Source organism: Xenopus tropicalis, chromosome 2 (genome assembly GCF_000004195.4).
Source record: "Xenopus tropicalis strain Nigerian chromosome 2, UCB_Xtro_10.0, whole genome shotgun sequence".
NCBI classification, from domain to species: Eukaryota; Metazoa; Chordata; class Amphibia; order Anura; family Pipidae; genus Xenopus; species Xenopus tropicalis.
The window spans coordinates 101,246,333-101,266,286 of NC_030678.2; the positions used below are offsets into that span (position 1 = coordinate 101,246,333).

The 19,954-nt window shown below is 38.4% G+C and overlaps 2 protein-coding genes across 2 annotated transcripts in view; both read left to right on the forward strand.

Annotated features, from left to right (window-relative positions):
- Positions 1-8,098, forward strand: part of ube2g1 (ubiquitin conjugating enzyme E2 G1) — a 32,467-nt gene extending 24,369 nt beyond the window's left edge. The window contains 5 exon segments of the mRNA NM_203720.1: positions 847-949; positions 1,696-1,793; positions 3,128-3,306; positions 5,009-5,131; positions 6,676-8,098. Coding sequence (NP_989051.1) covers positions 847-949; positions 1,696-1,793; positions 3,128-3,306; positions 5,009-5,095 — 467 coding nt within the window. The 3' untranslated portion in view covers positions 5,096-5,131; positions 6,676-8,098.
- Positions 8,099-18,608: 10,510 nt separating this feature from the next.
- The window catches only part of ankfy1 (ankyrin repeat and FYVE domain containing 1), a 51,516-nt gene continuing 50,170 nt past the window's right edge, over positions 18,609-19,954 (forward strand). The window contains exon 1 of the mRNA NM_001079419.1: positions 18,609-18,759. Coding sequence (NP_001072887.1) covers positions 18,750-18,759 — 10 coding nt within the window. The 5' untranslated portion in view covers positions 18,609-18,749. The remainder of the gene's footprint in view (positions 18,760-19,954) is intronic.

Here is a 19,954-nt window from a genome sequence, read left to right on the forward strand (position 1 = left end):
ATAGGATTTCTACCTCCTTCTGCCGATTCAGCCCTGACGGCAGATTTTGGTCAGGCGCCTTCTATGGCGCCCGATCAAAATTTTCTAACCTGGCCGATCGGCGAGTCGACTGATTTCAGCAGCTTCCTGCGATATCGGTCGACTCACCGTCATGCCATACACGCACCGAATATCGTACGTAACGAGGTTTCGTACGATATTATCGGTGCGTGTATGGCCAGCTTTAAGCATAGCTTTGCTATCCAAAGATGTAAACTTCCCTTGAATTTTCCAGGTGTTACCTGAATTTAAACCATTCCCATTGCACTCCCATCATGATTTCATTTGCTATTTGACAGTTTTCTTTTTCACTCGGTTTCCAATGTGTGCATAAGCTGTCTATAGTTTTTGCCATGAGAAAGGGAGGCATGTGCACTGAGCGGTTGCTGGTCATGATAGGTCCATTAGGTCAGTGGTACGTGTTCTGTTGTAAGTGTAGAAGATTTTAGTAACTGCAGATATCTGTTGGATGAAAATGTAAGAAAATTGTCCTGTTCTTGTCTTGGTGACATTGTTGCTGTATAACATGGACCAGTAGCTGCCATTCCGCAGTTACTTATGATCAGTCTACAGTCAGTACAGGTGTGAAAATTAAAAACTAAAATCCTGGTTGAAAATGGAAACTGCACTAGTGTAAATTTAGCAACAAGATTAGATGAGTTACTAGAACTATATTTGTTAATGGTATTTTTGTTTAACATAAATAATTTTGCTTAAATCTGTATTTTAAATTTAATTACAATTGTTTAGATGCTGGGATAGCTGATTATCTTTATTGTGAGCCTTTTTTTTTTTTTATCTTTGCAGAGCTAAATAAGAATCCAGTAGAAGGTTTTTCAGCAGGCTTAATAGATGACAATGACTTATACCGATGGGAAGTTCTAATAATTGGCCCACCTGATACATTATAGTAAGTAAAACTACAAATAATAAAAGATAAAGACCAATTGCAGATTGTACAGGTATGGGATCCCTTATCTGGAAACCCATTATCCAGAAAGCTCCAAATTACGGAAAGCCCGTCTCCCATAGATTCCATTTTAATCAAATAATTCAGAATTTTAAAACGGATTTCCGTTTTCTCTGTAATAATAAAACAGTACCTTGTAATTGATCCCAACTAAGAAATAAGTAATCCTTATTGGATGCAAAACAATTCTATTGGGTTTAATTAATGATTTATTGATTTTTTGGTAGACTTAAGGTATGGAGATCCAAATTACAGAAAGACCCCTTATCCGGAATACCCTTGGTCCTGAGCATTCTGGATAATGGGTCCTATACCTGTATCAGAATAGCCCTCTCTACATCATATTAAATGTTAACTCAAAGGTGAACAACCTCTTTAATGTTTTTTGTAGGGGTGCAACATGAAGGCTTTTCTGGTGAGGTTTGAATGCTTATTTTCTGTCCCATGGCCTCATCTATCTAAAAGTCAATGTACACAAAGTGGAAGAGTTTGGTTTTTGCCATACATAGTTGCATTAAAGGGGCAGCATACTTGCACACACGCACACCTTGGCACAAAAAATAGTGCAATATTTTCAATGCGCAATGAATCATTTTGTTTGGACATTAATAGCTGTGAAGACTTGTTAGCTGAGACCCTTGCACATAAAAAACAAAAACACACAGTATGGTTTCTTTCCTTTTCAGTGAGGGTGGTGTTTTCAAGGCTCATCTCACCTTTCCAAGGGATTATCCTCTCCGGCCACCTAAGATGAAATTTATCACAGAAATATGGCACCCAAATGGTAAGTTGTTAATGATTGTTATTGCGTGAAATTCTAAATGATGATTAGTAAGGCAATCGTAATGTTGGAAAAAAATTCAGTTAAAAGACACAAGTGCCTATAAACACAATCCATCTTTATGTAACTTAACGCATTTGCTTTTATAGCCAGCCACTGACTCACTACTCTCTGGAAAAATATGCTGCTGTGTATCACAATATTAATGTTTGTGTAATAAAAGCTAAAATAAATGAGCATGTTGTATATAGCAGCTATCTGGTTGCTAGGGTCCAGTTTAACCTAGCAACCCAGGCAGTGGTGTGAAAGACTGGTATCTGAGAGAGAATGCAACATTAAGTATATATGAGCTTTTGCAGTCATGCAAATCCGCAGCCTCCGTGTTTATTGATGAGTTTTGCACACTTACAGTATGTTGAATGGACTGTGAGTCCTTCAAGTGTTTTTTAAAATGTCTTTTCTCCCCAGTATGATTTCATTTTTTAACTTTTTTTTAATTTAATGAATTAAAATTAAGTCTTAATGAACTCGGATGCATCATCATTTTGATTTAGCATTTCAACATGGATTCATGCAGATTAGTTATGATCAAGTATAAGTTTCATTACAGAAAATAAATATAAAATAAAATATATTTTTTAAAATTAGGTTTATTTGCTTAAAATGGACTTTGTGGTAGATGGCTTTCCTCTAATTCTGAGCTTTCTGGGTAACAAGTTACCAGATAAGCAATCTCGTACAATAAATCTGTTCTGTTTAATTGTGCAATATAAACTAAGAATAAGCAGTAGAGATAAGTGGTGACAAGCAAATTTTTCGGCAGGCATAGATTTGCAGTGAATTTCCGCATTTTGCCATTGGTGAATTGTTTCGCGAAACTTTTCGTGCGTCAAAAAAAAAGTCACGGTTGCGTCATAATAGGCGTGTCAAAAAGGGCGCAGTCACGTCAAAAAAAGGTTGTGGCAAAATGGGTGTGGGCGTCAAACACGAATTTTGCTGTCGTTTCGCGAATTTTTAGGCGAGGTGAAACGGGACAGATTCGCTCATCACTAGAGATGAGTGAATTTTGCCAGGTTTCACCACAAAAAAATGCCCATACACTCCAGTGGTTGCAAAAAACAATAATAAAAACACCCCTTGACTTTAATATGTTTTGTGAATTTCATGCCGAAATAACCTTGACTGCTGCTATTTTAATGGAACAAACTGCTGGTCTGCATTGAGAGGTTAACTGCGTTTGTCCCCTAAAAAATAAAAGACCAAAGTCCTATCATAGTTATCTTACTTAAATGGTATGTTTATAAATAGCTACATGTTTTACTTTTTGCTTCTTCTAGTTGATAAGAATGGTGATGTATGTATTTCCATTCTTCACGAACCCGGAGAAGACAAATATGGCTACGAGAAACCTGAGGAGCGCTGGCTACCTATCCATACAGTGGAAACCATAATGATCAGTGTAATTTCTATGCTAGCAGACCCTAATGGAGACTCTCCAGCAAATGTGGATGCAGCGGTACATTCTTATATACTTTCTTATATGTAAATTTATTTTCTACAAAGGGGCTCTCTGGATCAATGTATAAAACTTTAATTTGGGTTGTTGCTTATAGGACTGATACATGCTGTGTTGTGATTTTTATGGGTTATATTGAGAGCGAGCAATGGCTGAGAAACCAGAGGAGCACTGGTTAAACATAGTTAACCCATAAATTAGATTTGTTCCTAAAATTGCTTTTGTTCAAAAGTGCAATCCCTGATGCATTACAGTTGCCTCATGTTCAGAACGTCCTCTTTGCCTTAGCTCAGAACTGATCATTTGTTTAGTAAGGTTAGACAACTGTATGAGAGCAATTGATATCCATTTTTAATGGATCTGATTCCAAGCCATCAAATCAATTATGCATAATGCGTTATGGAACGGGGCACAAATGAATAAACAAATCTTATTTAAGCTTTTAAACAAAATTGTGGAATTGTAGCTGGTCTCTAAATTTGAAACGTGTAAAGACCAACTCCTTGCATGACATGAAACAAATTGTTAGGGATGTACAGAATCCTGATCCTTAAAATCAGGTGACATTGGATAACTGTACAATGTTGGTGTAGTTAGTGGGGTGTTTTTTTTTTTTTTGTTTTTTCCCACTGATCTGCAAAATGGCTAGTGCCATTTTCCTGTCTGCTGGTGGTGCTGCTGCACTGTTTGCCACCCACTGGAAATTACATATTACTGGGGATTTACACTGATGCAGAAATATCTGCCCGTATTGCTTATGTGCAGAGTTGTCTTTCAGCAGAGTAATACAGTGCAGCTACAGCTCCTTATATAATCCACATACATTCTCCCCTACTCCCCAACCACTGAACCACCAAGGTTGCACCCATGAGGCAGGGGCATCATCAAAGAATTACTAAGAAGTTAAATTGATATATTATTTCTCACTGTTCCCAGGCCCCACATGATGTAATCAGCAATGGGGTCTGGACTGGGATCCAAAATAGGCCCTGGCAATCTTGCAAATCTACCATTCCGCCAATATATTTCAGGGTTGTTTTGGCAGTCCTATTGTAGGATTGCAATGACTAGGTATCAGTGCAAAATACTGCCAAACAGTGCAGATACATCAAACCCTTATAGGTAATGTGGAAAGAAGTTCTTAAGTGCACTGCAGTACTTTCAGCTGAGTGCACAGTCCACTTGCAGTATCTTTCCAAATGACACAGAAAAGTATAAAGTGCTGCACTTGAGATGTTGTTTTACAATACCAGGTATCCAATGAAGAACTATCATTAAATGAAAAATGTAATTGAAACTTTATATTCTATCCCTTGTTGCATCAGATGATAGACTGTTATCTCTGATACATGATCTGGGCATAGGGAGCACAGAGTAGCCTTTTATAGGAGCTGACCGTCAAAAAAAAAAAGTGTGATTTTGGGGGAGGGTTGGTATTAAAGCAATACTGAAACGGTCCTATAAAGAAACTTAATTGTTGTAGGCAGCTTTTAGGTAGACCACTTAAGTCGGGTAACGTTTGGGATTTTTCTCCCTTCCAACAAAAAAAGCCTTACTTTTCATTTATTTATATAAGTATTTTACATGCATAATGTTAAGATCTGGTCTCTGGCTTGGATGCAAAAGATAATCTGATTGTGTAAGGAATATGGTGTTGTACAACTCGGCATTTAACTAAATGCATTGTATTGTGCATGTACAGAAAGAGTGGAGAGAAGACCGTAACGGTGAATTTAAAAGAAAAGTTGCCCGCTGTGTAAGAAAAAGCCAAGAAACAGCTTTCGAGTGACATTTAACCAGCAGCTAGTAGCTTCACAATTTCAGGGTAAGTTTCTGTGAATATACCAATTCCTGTAAATAAGTCCATACATTCAATTTGTTGTAATGTCTAATGCACATTTAGACTGGTGACAGCTTAATCCTGTTGAAAGTTTTTAATAAGCTTTTGTATATTGCAAGTTATCAAGGATGGTCTTTAAAGGGATACTGTCATGGGAAACATGTTTTTTTCAAAATGCATCAGTTAGTAGAGCTTCTCCAGCAGAATCCTGCATTGAAATCAGTCTTTCAAAAACAGTTTTTTTTTTTTTATATATATATTTAATTTGGAAATTTCACTTGGGGCTAGCCATATTCTTCATTTCCAAGGGTGCTGCAGCCATGTGACTTGTGCTCTGATAAACATCAGTCACACTTTACCGCTGAGCTGATAGTTGGAGTGATATCAACCCCCCTCCCAGCAGAACAGTGGGAATGTAGCAAGATAGCAGCTCCCAGTAGATATCAGAATAGCACTCAATAGTAAGAAATCCCAAGTCAGTCTTCGGACTCCTCCAGTTACACTGCGTAGGAGAAACAATCGGCTTTCAGATAACCTTTCTAATGTGTAGTGCTGGCTCTTTCTGAAAGCTCAGACTCAGGCACAATGCACTGAGATGGCTGCCTACACACCAATATTGCAGCTATAAAAATACGTTTGTTGGTTCAAGAATAACATTTTAAATGGTGTAGTGAATAATTTGCTATGTAAACTGTGCAATTTTAGAAATAAAAAGTATGCTATAAAAATCATGACCGTATCCCTTTAAGGAATGGCAACACTGAAACATTTGTGTTTATAGTAATTAAATGTGTTCTATTGCCATAAATGTTTGCTTCAGAAACACTACTATATTAACTATACTATATTATATTAAGCCATTGGGGGCATTCAAGTTGAACTAGGGCTTACTGATGCAGGTTTACACAATAAATAAGCTCTATAGATTAGAGTGGTTTTGTTCTTACACAGGAAAAAACAGAAGTCCAATGCAATCCAAGTCTCTTTACAGAGCTGTAGACTAAAAACCTCATATAAAACAGGACATTTGTTGCCAAGAATAGTTTTTTTAGGTTCTGGATCAACATATAGAATCTTTGGATGTAAGAACAAATATTTTCACTTTATGACATTATTTGTCCCTTAATGTAAAAATGGGGCAGCACAACGGCTCAGTTGAGTAGTTCTATTCCAGCTTGGGCACTCTAGGAAATTTGTGTTCTCTCCATGTCTGGGTGCTCTTGTTTCTTTCCACACATCAAAAATATAGTCAAGGACATTGGCTACTGATAAAATTTACTTATTTATAGGATTCCTAACCTGTGTTCTTTGACTAGGACCACAGGTTTGCTGCTAGGATTCATGCCCCCACTATTTCAGGTGAAAGGGGTTTGCCATTGGCATTTTATTTTGGAAAGATATAAGTTTGCTTAATTGTCTCTAACTCATACAGGTTGTTTGGCACTTTGTTTCGCTTAAATGGGGGATGTGGGTTTATCTACTCTCTCCTTGTTTGTCCTTTACTGATATTTACTTTTTTTCTTTTTTAGGTCTCCATTTGAGAAACAAGGCACTGTTTTTCCTGCACTCTACCCACCTTTTGCTGGACTTTTTGTTGTAATAAGTTGGCAAACACTGGCTGGCACTGGGTTGCAATAAAACATGCCAGTTATCAATGCTGACAAGAGCCTAACAAGTGCCAACTTAAAGGTGATCTCGCATTTCAAAATCTAATGAACTGCTTTAAACTTCAGGAAGAATTGTACAGACCTGTACATAGCACAACATGATCCGGATAATATATATACTGTTCATGTACATCCATAAATACACATTGTACCAAATAATGATTTCTTGTTGTTTAGGGTAAGACTTATGTAAAAAGTGGTGGGAATGCAAATAGGGAAGATAAAATATGAAGGAGGGAAGAAAGGGAGTGTTTTGCAGTTTAAATTTTCCTGTCTTCTCTCCAGCAGATCTGATTGGTCTGTAAAAAAACAAATATGAGATTGGAATCCGTTAAATTTATTGCTTCTAGTGTCCTTTTCCTGACAAGAGCTCTTGGAATCTTTTGAATCTTCCTTCTGGTCTCGCATTGGCCACTGTCCTCTCTATGCAGAAAAGGCCACATTGTTGTGTCAGTGGGCAATACTGCATTGATTTGTCTGTCTTTTTTATTTAGCTCCAGGAGGTTTTAGAAATTCTGTTTGAGGAGCCTGTCACCCTTGTCTTTTGGGGTTTAATCACAGGTGGGATATGCAATTACAATAAAACAACTTGTTAACACTGCATAGTGAACAAAGTACTATAAAAAGAAATTGAGTGTCTGATCACATATATACGTATAGGTGGCATAATGTCTTCACTTTCTATTTTCTTTGGTCACTGCAGGAATTTGGTTACCTTTTAAGTGATCAGCCACATATAACCCCTAAGGGGAAGAAGCTCTGGTAATTAAACTCCTGAAGTGCCTTATTGCACCCTCTAACAAGTCCTCAAAATCCTCAGGTCATGTGTGAAACTTGACTCCCAAAGGTGGATATGTCTAAACCTGTGTGCTGCTCAGCCTGGCTGTAGCAATGGCTTACTTGCTACCAAGAGCACCCAAAACCCTGCTGCTTTAATGAACTGACCAGCATACTTTAGTGATTGCATTTCCTGTACAATCCTCTTCTTGGCTGCCTGGTATTGAAACTGAAAAAGGAAAGCATGCATAGGTATTGGTTTCTCAAAGTATCTTCAGGATTTGACATAATTCTGTTCCAGTCTCTTTTTAACCTTCTGTATCAAACTTTTTTTGCTCGCCTCCTTACGTTATTTTCATCCTTCTTTTACCTTTTTATCGTCCTGTTGCAGTTTTTCCTCACCTAATGTACAAAGAAAAAATTGCGATGTATATTTTCATGTAATTTGATTTTGGAATTCTGTCACCTTCTGTAGTGCGTTCTTCCAAAATATAATTTTTTTCCAATACGGTGCCTACTGTCGTGTGTGTGTGTGTGTGTGTCTGTATATACATATACAGCACTATTAAATGTATAAATGTGCCATTTTTGCTCATTTACAGGTTAAACTGCAATTACAGGTAAAACGGTGCTGAACTCTGTACACAGGAATACATAATGACAACACAAAACTGCCATAACTTATCAAGTGTAAAGCATAAACAGAAAGTACTTCAGAAAATACAAAAGCGTAGAAGTCAAGGTTACCAGAACATGTAAAACATCAGGGACACCTAAAAAAAAATCCATCTTAAAGGCTGCAGCCCTTTTAACATATATTTCTTCGAAGTGTCTGGTAACCTTTTTGTCAAGTGCCTTACACACTGTGTAGTATTGGGGCAGCAGGCTAATTTACTAACCTGGATTACTGTTGGCAATTGCAGTGGTTTAGGCACATCAGGTGTTTGTATTGGAAGTGAACACTAATGCCAAAGCAATGTCCCTTTAATAGTGTTGAGAATATAAAATAGAAAGTATTACATGGGTATGGGACCTGACATTCAGAATGCTTGGGTCCCTGGGTCTTTTCATAATTTAGATCTTCATACCTAAAGTCTACCAAAAATCATTTAAACATTAATTAAATCCAATAGGATTGTTTTGCCTCCAATAAGGATTCATTATCTTAGTTGGGATCAAGTGCAAAGTACTGTTTTATTTCAGAGAAAGAAATTCATTTTTAAGAAATTGAATTATTTGAGGGATCATATTCATCCTTTTAAAATGGAGTCTATGGGAATTGGTCTTCCCTTAATTTGGAGGTCTCTTGATATGGGGATTGCGAATAATGAATTTCACACCTGTACATGTAACTGAATTTATAACTGAATATTTATGCTTTATGTATCAACTACAAATGAGACTGACAAGTAACTGCTTTAAAATTTGAAGCTATAGGTAGGTTGAGGATTTTTTTTTTTTTTTTTTTTTTTTTTTTTTTTTTAATAAAGCATCCTGGTTATTGTTTCTAAAATTCAGCTGTGCATTATTTAAACTCGTTTTAAAGACTGACTGTGGATACAGGATAGTGTTGACCCTTTTCCACTTCAGAGTTGGTTTCCCTAAGACAAGTATAGGACAAAAATGCTCACACATTAATGGGAGTCACCGAACAAAGACACATCTATATGAATTTAAAATGTATTCATACAGCTGGAATTTGGCTATCCTGCCAAGAATTGCCAATCAGTATTCCTAACAAAATAATTTGAGGGCCCTGTTTTTAAGAACCAATAATCTTTACAATATATATGGTAGGATGTGATGCACTGGCAAATAATGCTACTAGGCACGAATTGAATCCCTGACTGTTCTGGCATGCTCAGTCTAAAACATTAAACACATGGCTTTGACTGTGACTTTCAGCAACTGTGAATGAGATTACTTAGATTTTGCTATTGGTTCATATGTGGTTTATGCTACCAACTCGTTTTATTACTTTGCTCAACCAAAAATTTTGTGCACCCCTAAAAGAAAATGGTCACTCATACATAAAAAAAAAAAAAAAAAATAGTTCAGGGTGCAGTGAGTAATTCTGTGGAAGACAGGTCAGATGAGGTAGTTGGAATAGGAGAGGAAAATGGGGGAGGAGACTTTGCTCGGGGGTACGGATAATGGCAGTATATGCAAAATTCTCATGCTGGTACATGTACAGTAGCTTGCAAAAGTATTTGGCCCCCTTGAACTTTTCCACATTTTGTCACATTACAGCCACAAACATGAATCAATTTTATTGGAATTCCACGTGAAAGACCAATACAAAGTGGTGTACACGTGAGAAGTGGAACGAAAATCATACATGATTCCAAACATATTTTTTACAAATAAATAACTGCAAAGTGGGGTGTGCGTAATTATTCAGCCCCCTGAGTCAATACTTTGTAGAACCACCTTTTGCTGCAATTACAGCTGCTAGTCTTTTAGGGTATGTCTCTACCAGCTTTGCACATCTAGAGACTGAAATCCTTGCCCATTCTTCTTTGCAAAACAGCTCCAGCTCAGTCAGATTAGATGGACAGCGTTTGTGAACAGCAGTTGTCAGATCTTGCCACAGATTCTCGATTGGATTTAGATCTGGACTTTGACTGGGCCATTCTAACACATGGATATGTTTTGTTTTAAACCATTCCATTGTTGCCCTGGCTTTATGTTTAGGGTCGTTGTCCTGCTGGAAGGTGATCCTCTGCCCCAGTCTCAAGTCTTTTGCAGACTCCAAGAGGTTTTCTTCCAAGATTGCCCTGTATTTGGCTCCATCCATCTTCCCATCAACTCTGACCAGCTTCCCTGTCCCTGCTGAAAAGAAGCACCCCCAGAGCATGATGCTGCCACCACCATATTTGACAATGGGGATGGTGTATTCAGAGTGATGTGCAGTGTTAGTTTTCCGCCACACATAGCGTTTTGCATTTTGGCCAAAAAGTTCCATTTTGGTCTCATCTGACCAGAGCACCTTCATCCACATGTTTGCTGTGTCCCCCACATGGCTTGTGGCAAACTGCAAATGGGACTTCTTATGGTTTTCTGTTAACAATGGCTTTCTTCTTGCCACTCTTCCATAAAGGCCAACTTTGTGCAGTGCACGACTAATAGTTGTCCTATGGACAAATTCCCCCACCTGAGCTGTAGATCTCTGCAGCTCGTCCAGAGTCACCATGGGCCTCTTGGCTGCATTTCTGATCTCTCTCCTTGTTCGGCCTGTGAGTTTAGGTGGACGGCCTTGTCTTGGTAGGTTTACAGTTGTGCCATACTCCTTCCATTTCTGAATGATCGCTTGAACAGTGCTCCGTGGGATGTTCAAGGCTTTGAAAATCTTTTTGAAGACTAAGCCTGCTTTAAATTTCTCAATTTTATCCCTGATCTGTCTGGTGTGTTCTTTGGACTTCATGGTGTTGTTGCTCCCAATATTCTCTTAGACAACCTCTGAGGCCGTCACAGAACAGCTGTATTTGTACTGACATTATATTACACACAGGTGCACTCTATTTAGTCATTAGCACTCACCAGGCAATGTCTATGGGCAACTGACTGCACTCAGAACAAAGGGGGCTGAATATTTACGCACACCCCACTTTGCAGTTATTTATTTGTAAAAAATGTTTGGAATCATGTATGATTTTCGTTCCACTTCTCACGTGTACACCACTTTGTATTGGTCTTTCACGTGGAATTCCAATAAAATTGATTCCTGTTTGTGGCTGTAATGTGACAAAATGTGGAAAAGTTCAAGGGGGCCGAATACTTTTGCAAGCCACTGTATGTTTACAACTGCAAGGTGTCTGATAAAATGCGAGCGCTGGAGAGGAAATATGATGTGATTGGCTGAAGCCTTCTTCACAACTAGTAAAGAGTTCAGCTAATTAATGGTAGGGGTGTACTATAGACCCTCCTAATATAAGGGAAGAGGCTTAGCTCCTGTTGCAAATAGAAAAGGCTGCTAGTTTGGGGCAATTAATATTTATCCTGATATTAACTGGAGCAATAGTACTGCCAGGACAGTAAATGGGAACAACTTTATAAAATTGTTGCATGACAGGTTTTTGTCACAGGTTGTTGAGGTGCCAACCAGAAAAACCATGCTATACTGCAGTGATCACCAACCTGTGGCTCGTGGGCAACATGTTGCTCACCAACCCCTTGGATGTTGCTATCCGTGCCCCCAAACCAGGAAGTTATTTTTGAATTCTTGACTTGGTGGCAAGTTTTAGTTGAATAAAAACTTTTCTACCAAAAAAGTTTCCTGTAAGCTGATAGTGTGCATAGAGGCTACCTAATAGGCAATCTTAGTGCTTTTTTGGCACCTCCATGAACTTTTATGCCGCTTGTGTTGCTCTTCAAGTCTTTTTACATTTGACTATGGCTCATGACTAAGAAAGGTTGAGGACCCCTGCTGTACTGGATCTAGTGATCTCTAACAAACCAGAATGTATAGCAAATGTGCAAGTGGTTGAACCCCTGGGTAATAGTGACCATAATGTTATGTCATTTCATCTTTGAGGCAAAAAAAACCCTGACTTCCAGAAAAGCAAATTTTAACCCTTTTAAGGGGGCAGTCCTTCAGAGCATAGAGGTAATTATGTTTTCTGCTAAAAACCCAGAGCAGAAATGGTTGTAATATAAAATTAAACCACTACTATTCTCAATGTATTTCTTTAAGAAGTAAATGTTGAAACATTAAAGAACTACCCTATGTGGCTTCATTCGGAGGTAAAGAAGTTAACTGGGGAAAAAAGTAAAGCATTTAAGAAATACAAGTCAGAGTGGACAGAAGCTGCATGTAATGAATAGAAGCACTATAAAAAGTGTTGTAACACAGCAATCTGGAAGGAAAAGATAGAAAATAAGGAGCGCACTGCGGCAGCTGCTAAAATTAACCCCAAAACATTTAAGTATATCAATAGTAAAAAGATGCAGGTTAAGTGTGGCTCCACTGAATTATGGTAACAATATGGTTATTACAGATACAAAAAAGGCAAATGTGCTAAACCAGTCCTTTACTTTAGTCTATACAATAGAGGAGCCAGAGTGCCAAGACCCACCTGATAGCTGCACTGTCGACTCAGCTCGGTCTGGTCAGTGGTTGACACAAGACATGGTACATTAAGGTTTATTTAAAGTTAATGTGAACAAGGCACAAGGGGCCGATGGAATACACCCTCAGGTACTGAAAGAGCTTAGTTCAGTTTTAGCCAGGCCTCTTGTTTTGGATATTCTCAGACTCTATTTTATCTAGGATGGTACCTATGGATTAGAGCAGTGCTGTCCAACTTCTGTTGTACCGAGGGCCGGAATTTTTCCGACCTACGTGGTGGAGGGCCGATAATGGAAGCCAGTTTTGACCACTCCCCTTTTTGAAACCGCACCCACTTGAAACCACACCCATGTTATCACATGACCATACCCATATTAATGGTTGTAGTACAGCAAAAACCTGCCATACTCTGCTTGCCCTACCCTGCCTGTGTGTGCCATACTCTGCCTTCCCTACCCTGCCTGTGTGTGCCATACTCTGCCTGCCCTACCCTGCCTGTGTGTGCCATACTCTGCCTTCCCTACCCTGCCTGTGTGCCATACTCTGCCTGCCCTACCCTGCCTTTGTGTGTGCCATACTCTGCCTTCCCTACCCTGCCTGTGTGTGCCATACTCTGCCTGCCCTACCCTGCCTGCGTGCCATACTTTTACTGTGTGTGCCATTCTTGGCTGGTTTGTGCCATACTTGGCCTGTGTGTGCCATACTCTGCCTGCCCTACCCTGCCTGTGTGTGCCATACTCTGCCTTCCCTACCCTGCCTGTGTGTGCCATACTCTGCCTTCCCTACCCTGCCTGCATGTGCCATACTTTCACTGTGTGTGCCATTCTTGGCCTGTGTGTGCCATACTCTGCCTGCCCTACTCTGCCTGTGTGTGCCATACTCTGCCTTCCCTACCCTGCCTGCATGTGCCATACTTTCACTGTGTGTGCCATTCTTGGCTGGTTTATGCCAAACTTGGCCTGTGTGTGCCATACTCTGCCTGCCCTACTCTGCCTGTGTGTGCCATACTCTGCCTTCCCTACCCTGCCTGTGTGTGCCATACTCTGCTTTCCCTATGCTGCCTATGTGTATGGCACACACAGGCAGCCTACAGTGACACAATGCTGGCACTGCTCCTACAGTCTGCACAATAACTATATATTAAAAAACTTTTTAATTGCAGTACCACCTCAGTATATGTTCTTTTTGTAGTGTGCAGGGTTTATTTGTGGGTTTCTACTGCTCCTGAGGTGTGAACAGGGGAACAATAGGGGTGATTACAGCCTGAGCCTGAGGTGTGAACACTGCAGGGGATGAACAATGCAGAGATTAAAAGGTGTGAACAACACAGGGGATTACATGTTTAAACAATACAGCCTGATTACAGCCTGAATCTGAGGTGAGAACCATGCAGGGGGGGGGGGGGGGGGGCAGTTAATCACAGTACTGATACCATTTAAAGCTTACACAAGAGTAAGCCATCAAAGCAGCCAGATAGGTGGGGGGCCACACAGAGGGGTCGCCGGCCGCCAGTTGGACAGCACTGGATTAGAGGAAAGCTGATGTAATTCCTATACTTTTTATAATCTCTTTAACCATTTTTTTTTTATTTAACCATTTTTATGCTGGAGAAGAGGTGCTTAAGGAGGGATAATATAATCTATCTAATGTTTTATTTACCATTAGGTCTTTCCACCACCATTAGGTCCTTTTTTTTTTTTTTTGCCTTCCCTTTGGATCAGTTAGCAGTTAGGCAGGATTTATATAGACGTAAAAGGTTGACCTTAGACATGTGTCTTTTTATAACCTAACTTTCTGTGTATGTGTATGTTATAATTGCATTTTCAGTTCTATGTTGCTGTCAATTGTTATTTTGATCATTGATTTCACTTTGTGATTTCACTGTGTGATTAATTGGATTTATTACAATTTATTAAATTATTGCATTGTGCATGAATATAAATACAGGTATTGGACCCCTTATCCGGAAACCCGTTATCCAGAAAGCTCCAAATTACAGAAAGCCCATCTCCCATAGACTCCATTTTAATCAAATAATGCAGAATTTTGCAGAACCCTTTTCTCTGTAGTAATAAAAAAAGTATCTGGTAATTGATTCCAACTAAGATATAAATAATCCTTATTGGATGCAAAACAATCCTATTGGGTTTAATGTTTTATTGATTTTTTTAGTAGACTTAAGGTATGGAGATCCAAATTGCGGAAAGACTCCTTATCCGGAATACCCTGGGTCCTATACCTGTATTTGTTATTGGCACTGACAAGAAAGGTTTAAAGCACTATAAAAAATAGACTTATTATATATGAAAAACTAGAATGTGCCAGTTAATTATACTCTTAATATGGAAGGAAATTGCTTTTACACACAATTGAAGGGAAATTGCAGGGACTGCAACTGCACTTGTGGAGTTAAATGAGCAATATTTTGTTTGAGTTGGTCTGTGATGAACGGATCATGTATTCCCCTGATTCTAGTAGCTGTGAGCTGTCTTCCAAATCCATTAATTTTACATACAAAAAATGAAAACTATTATAATTTCATTGTATTTTAGGGTACGAATTATAAGACTTTGTCCCCTAAATAATACAACAACACATCAGGTTCATTTTTTGAACTGCACCCTTTAACAATGTATATGAAAAATAAAAATGTAACATTTGGCAAGGTTGAACATAGCATCTTCCAGAGCACGTTAAATGATAGTAGTGAGGAATACTGTCTGCTATTAGTCACTACTTCCCAGAGAATGGTAATGATACTTAGCGCTATACAATAATCAGTTGGTGTGGGGTAGGGTATATATTTATGTTGCTATGGTCACTTTTGTATGCACCTGAGGAAGGCTGGTGAGCCGAAACATGTTGTGCTAAAAGATGTCTCAATAAAACTACACTGTTTCACTGCATATAATGGTACTCTCCGGGTTCTTTGAACTATATTCTTTGCTTTGTTTAGTCATTTTGTCTTTTTTTTTTTTTATTCTCATTTTCCTCATGGGCAATCTGCTTTGAAATGCCCATGTCCTGAATGGTTTGTTATAACAAGCAGGACAAATTTGGTGCCCGACAGTTGGTTAGTAGCCAGACACAATTGTTTTCAGTAAGGCTTGCTCACAGAGAGAATGATGTGTGCTTGGCGTCTTGCTGGGTGGGAGGCTTCCTAGCAGCCAGCTGGCTACCAATTACCTCACAAAAGATGTGTCTTGTCTGTTCTGTTCTCTTGGAATACTTTAAAAACAGGCCATAATAAGAATGCATGGTTAAAACTGACTAAACATAATCACGTTCAGCACAAATGGATAATAACTTTTATTGATTACCAGGATTTTCTGCTATTTTTTCAGGTAAAATGAGAGATCAGAGGAAGTTAAAACATAGCTTTAATTTCTGCCTTGAAAATGTAAAAAGTTTAAAAACTCATTACCCTGGATATCAAATATATATAAACAGGTAAGTATTGGCTGAACATGTTTTTTAATGCACCGCTTAAAAATCTCTGTATCTATTAACTTTGCCAACAAAAATAAGCAAGGTCGTGATCAGAATATGCCCAAATCGCTGCACCTCCAAACTCTAGGCTAACTGAAACTGAATTGGTATAACCGAATTGGCAATAACCTAAATAGGCACAGGATACTATTGAAACTGTATGAAGTGGTTCTTACACTGTGTCACAACAAAAAGATTTTTTAGTCCCCTTACAGTCACATATTAGTTTAACATTCAACACTCTGCAGGACAAGCCTGACTCACATTTCGCACATTATAAAAAAGTTTTTTGTTTGCACACTTTTTAAAACCTTCCCCAGTTATAAGAAGTGTAGCTTTTATACATGTTATAGTGTCTAAAAGAGAACATTATGATAAGGAAACTTTATTAACAAGCTACCTCCCAATGTCTCATTAAAATAACTGAATTTTAGGGTAACAACATTTTTAATTATCAGCAGATTTCTTTACTAAATAAATCCCTAGTAAACCCTTGGACATGTACCAAGCGGTAAATTTGAAAAAATAGGATATTTCTTGTTGTCTGGCCAAATGAAAATACTAAGTGGAGGGAGGAATGGAGGCTCTTTCCTGCTCTCCCTTCATTCACTCCAGGGACCTATTAATTTGGCTTTTCCTAAGCCTGTAATTTCAAAACAGCATTACCTGCTGTAAAACCAGGCATTTTACCTGGTGCTACTTGTATCCTACCTTCAACACTGGTGGAAATACACTAAATAATGATCTTTTCCTATTGCATCTCTCACAACAGGTATGGGACCTATTATCCAGAATGCTCGGGACCTGGGGTTTTCTGGATAAGGCATCTTTCCATAATTTGGATCTCCATAACTTAAGTCTGCTAAAAATCATTTAAATATTGAATAAACCCAATAGACTTGTTTTGCCTCCAATAAGGATTAATTATATCTTAGTTGGGATTAAGTACAAGGTACTGTTTTATTATTACAGGGAAGATACTTTCCGTAATTCTGAGCTTTCTGGATAATGGGTTTCCGGATAAGGGATCCTATACCTGTAGAAGACAATGTAAGATTTGGGTAGGGGAGTGCTTCCTGTAGAATCCATTCACATACACATATACCTGGCAAATGAATCCCCTCCAAAACAAGGGGGGTAAAGCTGTTTGTTCAATTAATAAAGCTGCATTTCAAATTTCTAGATTTTCTGCCTTTATCCTCAATACTTTAAAACTTTACTCAATACTTTAATATAATAATAAAATATAATATAATTTAAAGATTTGCTTATAAGAATAACTACTCAACATTTTTTTCCTTATATGAAGCAGATATACATTCTGCTGTCCACTTCAGTGTTTCTCCCTGTAGACAAATTACATTTGCATATGTTATTTTATGGCTGATTGACATTGAATGGCTAGGTGTTCTTGTAAAGATAGCGTATATTAGTACAGGTATGGGATTCCTTATCTGGAAATCCGTTGTCCAGAAATCACCGAATTATGGAAAGCCTGTCTCCCATAGAGACTCCATTTTAATCAACTAATTCACATTTTTAAAACTGATTCAAAGCTTTCTTTTTTACTTAGCAGCGTCAAGCCCAATCATTGACCTTGCCCACAAAACCTTTAGCAACAAATACACTGCTCAAAAAAATAAAGGTAACACAAAAATAAGACATCCTAGATCTGAATGAAATATTCTTATTAAATACTTCGTCCTTTACATAGTTGAATGTGCTGACAACAAAATCACACAAAAATTATCAATGGAAATCAAATTTATCAACCCATGGAAGTCTTATATAGATTGTAAGCTCTACGTGGCAGGGACCTCCTTCATCTTATGTTTCTGACTCTTATTGCAACTGTACCTTGTATTTATTTGTATTGGTGTACTTTGTATTTATCCATTATCTTTAACCCCCTCTTTGTATTAATGTATTCTACTGTACAGCGCTGCGTACATAAGTAGTGCTTTATAAATAAAGATATACATACATACATAGGTCTGGATTTAATGTCACACTCAAAATTAAAGTGGGAAAAAAAACACTACAGGCTGATCCAACTTTGATGTAATGTCCTTAAAACAAGTCAAAATGAGGCTCAGTAGTGTGTGTGGCCTCCATGTGTAAAATCCTCCCTACACATTTTTAGAGGTGTATTTATTAGCTGGTAACTCTCACCATTGATAAATTACAATATTAGAAACTCCTCAGCACTCTTGTCACCCACTGATAAATACACCTATAAAATTCCATAGAAATGAATAGAAAGTGGGTTAAGTTTTTTTGTTGTTAGCTCCAATGTCACATTTTGATAAATCTGCCTATTAGACACACTCACGGGTAGCACTATTAAGTCCTACACATTGAGCAGCTCGCATAACAAATCCCGCAGTGGATTTGTGACTTTGGCACAAACTGTCTGTCACGTGATCTCTCCCCGCCAGGTGGCGCTAGAGAGCTAAAGCAGGGCATTCCCGGTTTTTTAGAAGTGAAACTCAGTATTTGCTCTGCTGTTTGGAGTCCTTGTTTCAGCCTATACCGGTTTCCTTCCCCTACGTCACAGTTGTCGGCCCCTCTTCTCTCGCGATATCAGCCGGGCGGATCCATCATGGCGGAAGGTAGAGTTGTGGGCCCTTAGGATATCCCTTGGCTATCATTTAGGGGAGGGAGTCAGGGTTCGAATTACCTGGGAGGGTGGGGATGTAACGTTCACCTGCGGCAATGTACATCTGTGCGTGTCTGGGGTCCAGGGAAGGTGTGAGAGCTGATAAACACCCCTGTGCTGTTGGAGATAACCTGACAGAACCGTGTGTGAATAGGCGTACCATAGATAATTTACGGGCTGGGCTTTACTTGTAGTGAGTGACAGGGCAATTGGTGATAGATACTCAGCTGTTGGGGCTTTATTCGTTCTTAATTTGATCGTTAAATATTATACAATTAATTCAAAATTTTTGCTCAGAGAAATATTTCGTTGTTGAATTATGCCTTATCTTAGATATGTAGGTGTAATTCATTCCATTCATTATTTCACCCACCAGGAAATGCCAAACACTAATTGCTACTCCCACATGCCTAGCTCACTGGGATGGGAAAGCAAAATGAAAATGTAATTCTAAACAACTTTCTTATATACATTGATAAAAAGGCGTTTTAATCTCTTTGTGAATATAATTGCGTTTTGAAACAATGTAGCAGAAGTAAATGCTGCTTCCCCCTGTCTATTAAATTGGCTGGCTTCTGCTACATTGTTTCACCCATCAGCACACACAATACAAGGAGATAACTTTAAAACCAATGAATGTTTGTAATTATATATATATATATATATATATATATATATATATATAGAAAGTTGCTTAGAATTACATTTTCTTTCATTAGGCAAAATTAATTATTGTACACACGCTTGTCTTGTACTTTAAAAAAGCGTTACTATAAGAAACCCCAATCTACTAGGGCATTTGGAGACCCATGTGACATACTGAAAATAAAGAAGCTCTGGTCTGGAGGTGTTATGGGAGACAGAGCATGTTACATGTAACTACATGTTGCAAGTGAAAATGTCCCGCACTCACAGGTCTTAGGTGAAACAAAAGATTTGTGGAATATTTGCAAAGCTGCCCTACTGCTCTCAGTTCTTTTGTGGAGAAAGGCACTGTTCAGTTTCAGTTATAGAAGCCCAACCTTTTCATTTATTTAACTGATACCCACAGCATCCTTCCAGCAGAAATAAGCATCAGGGTTGCTGGATCAGTTTAAAGGACCAGTAATGCCAAACAAAATGTTTTGTGTACACAAATTGGTTATTAC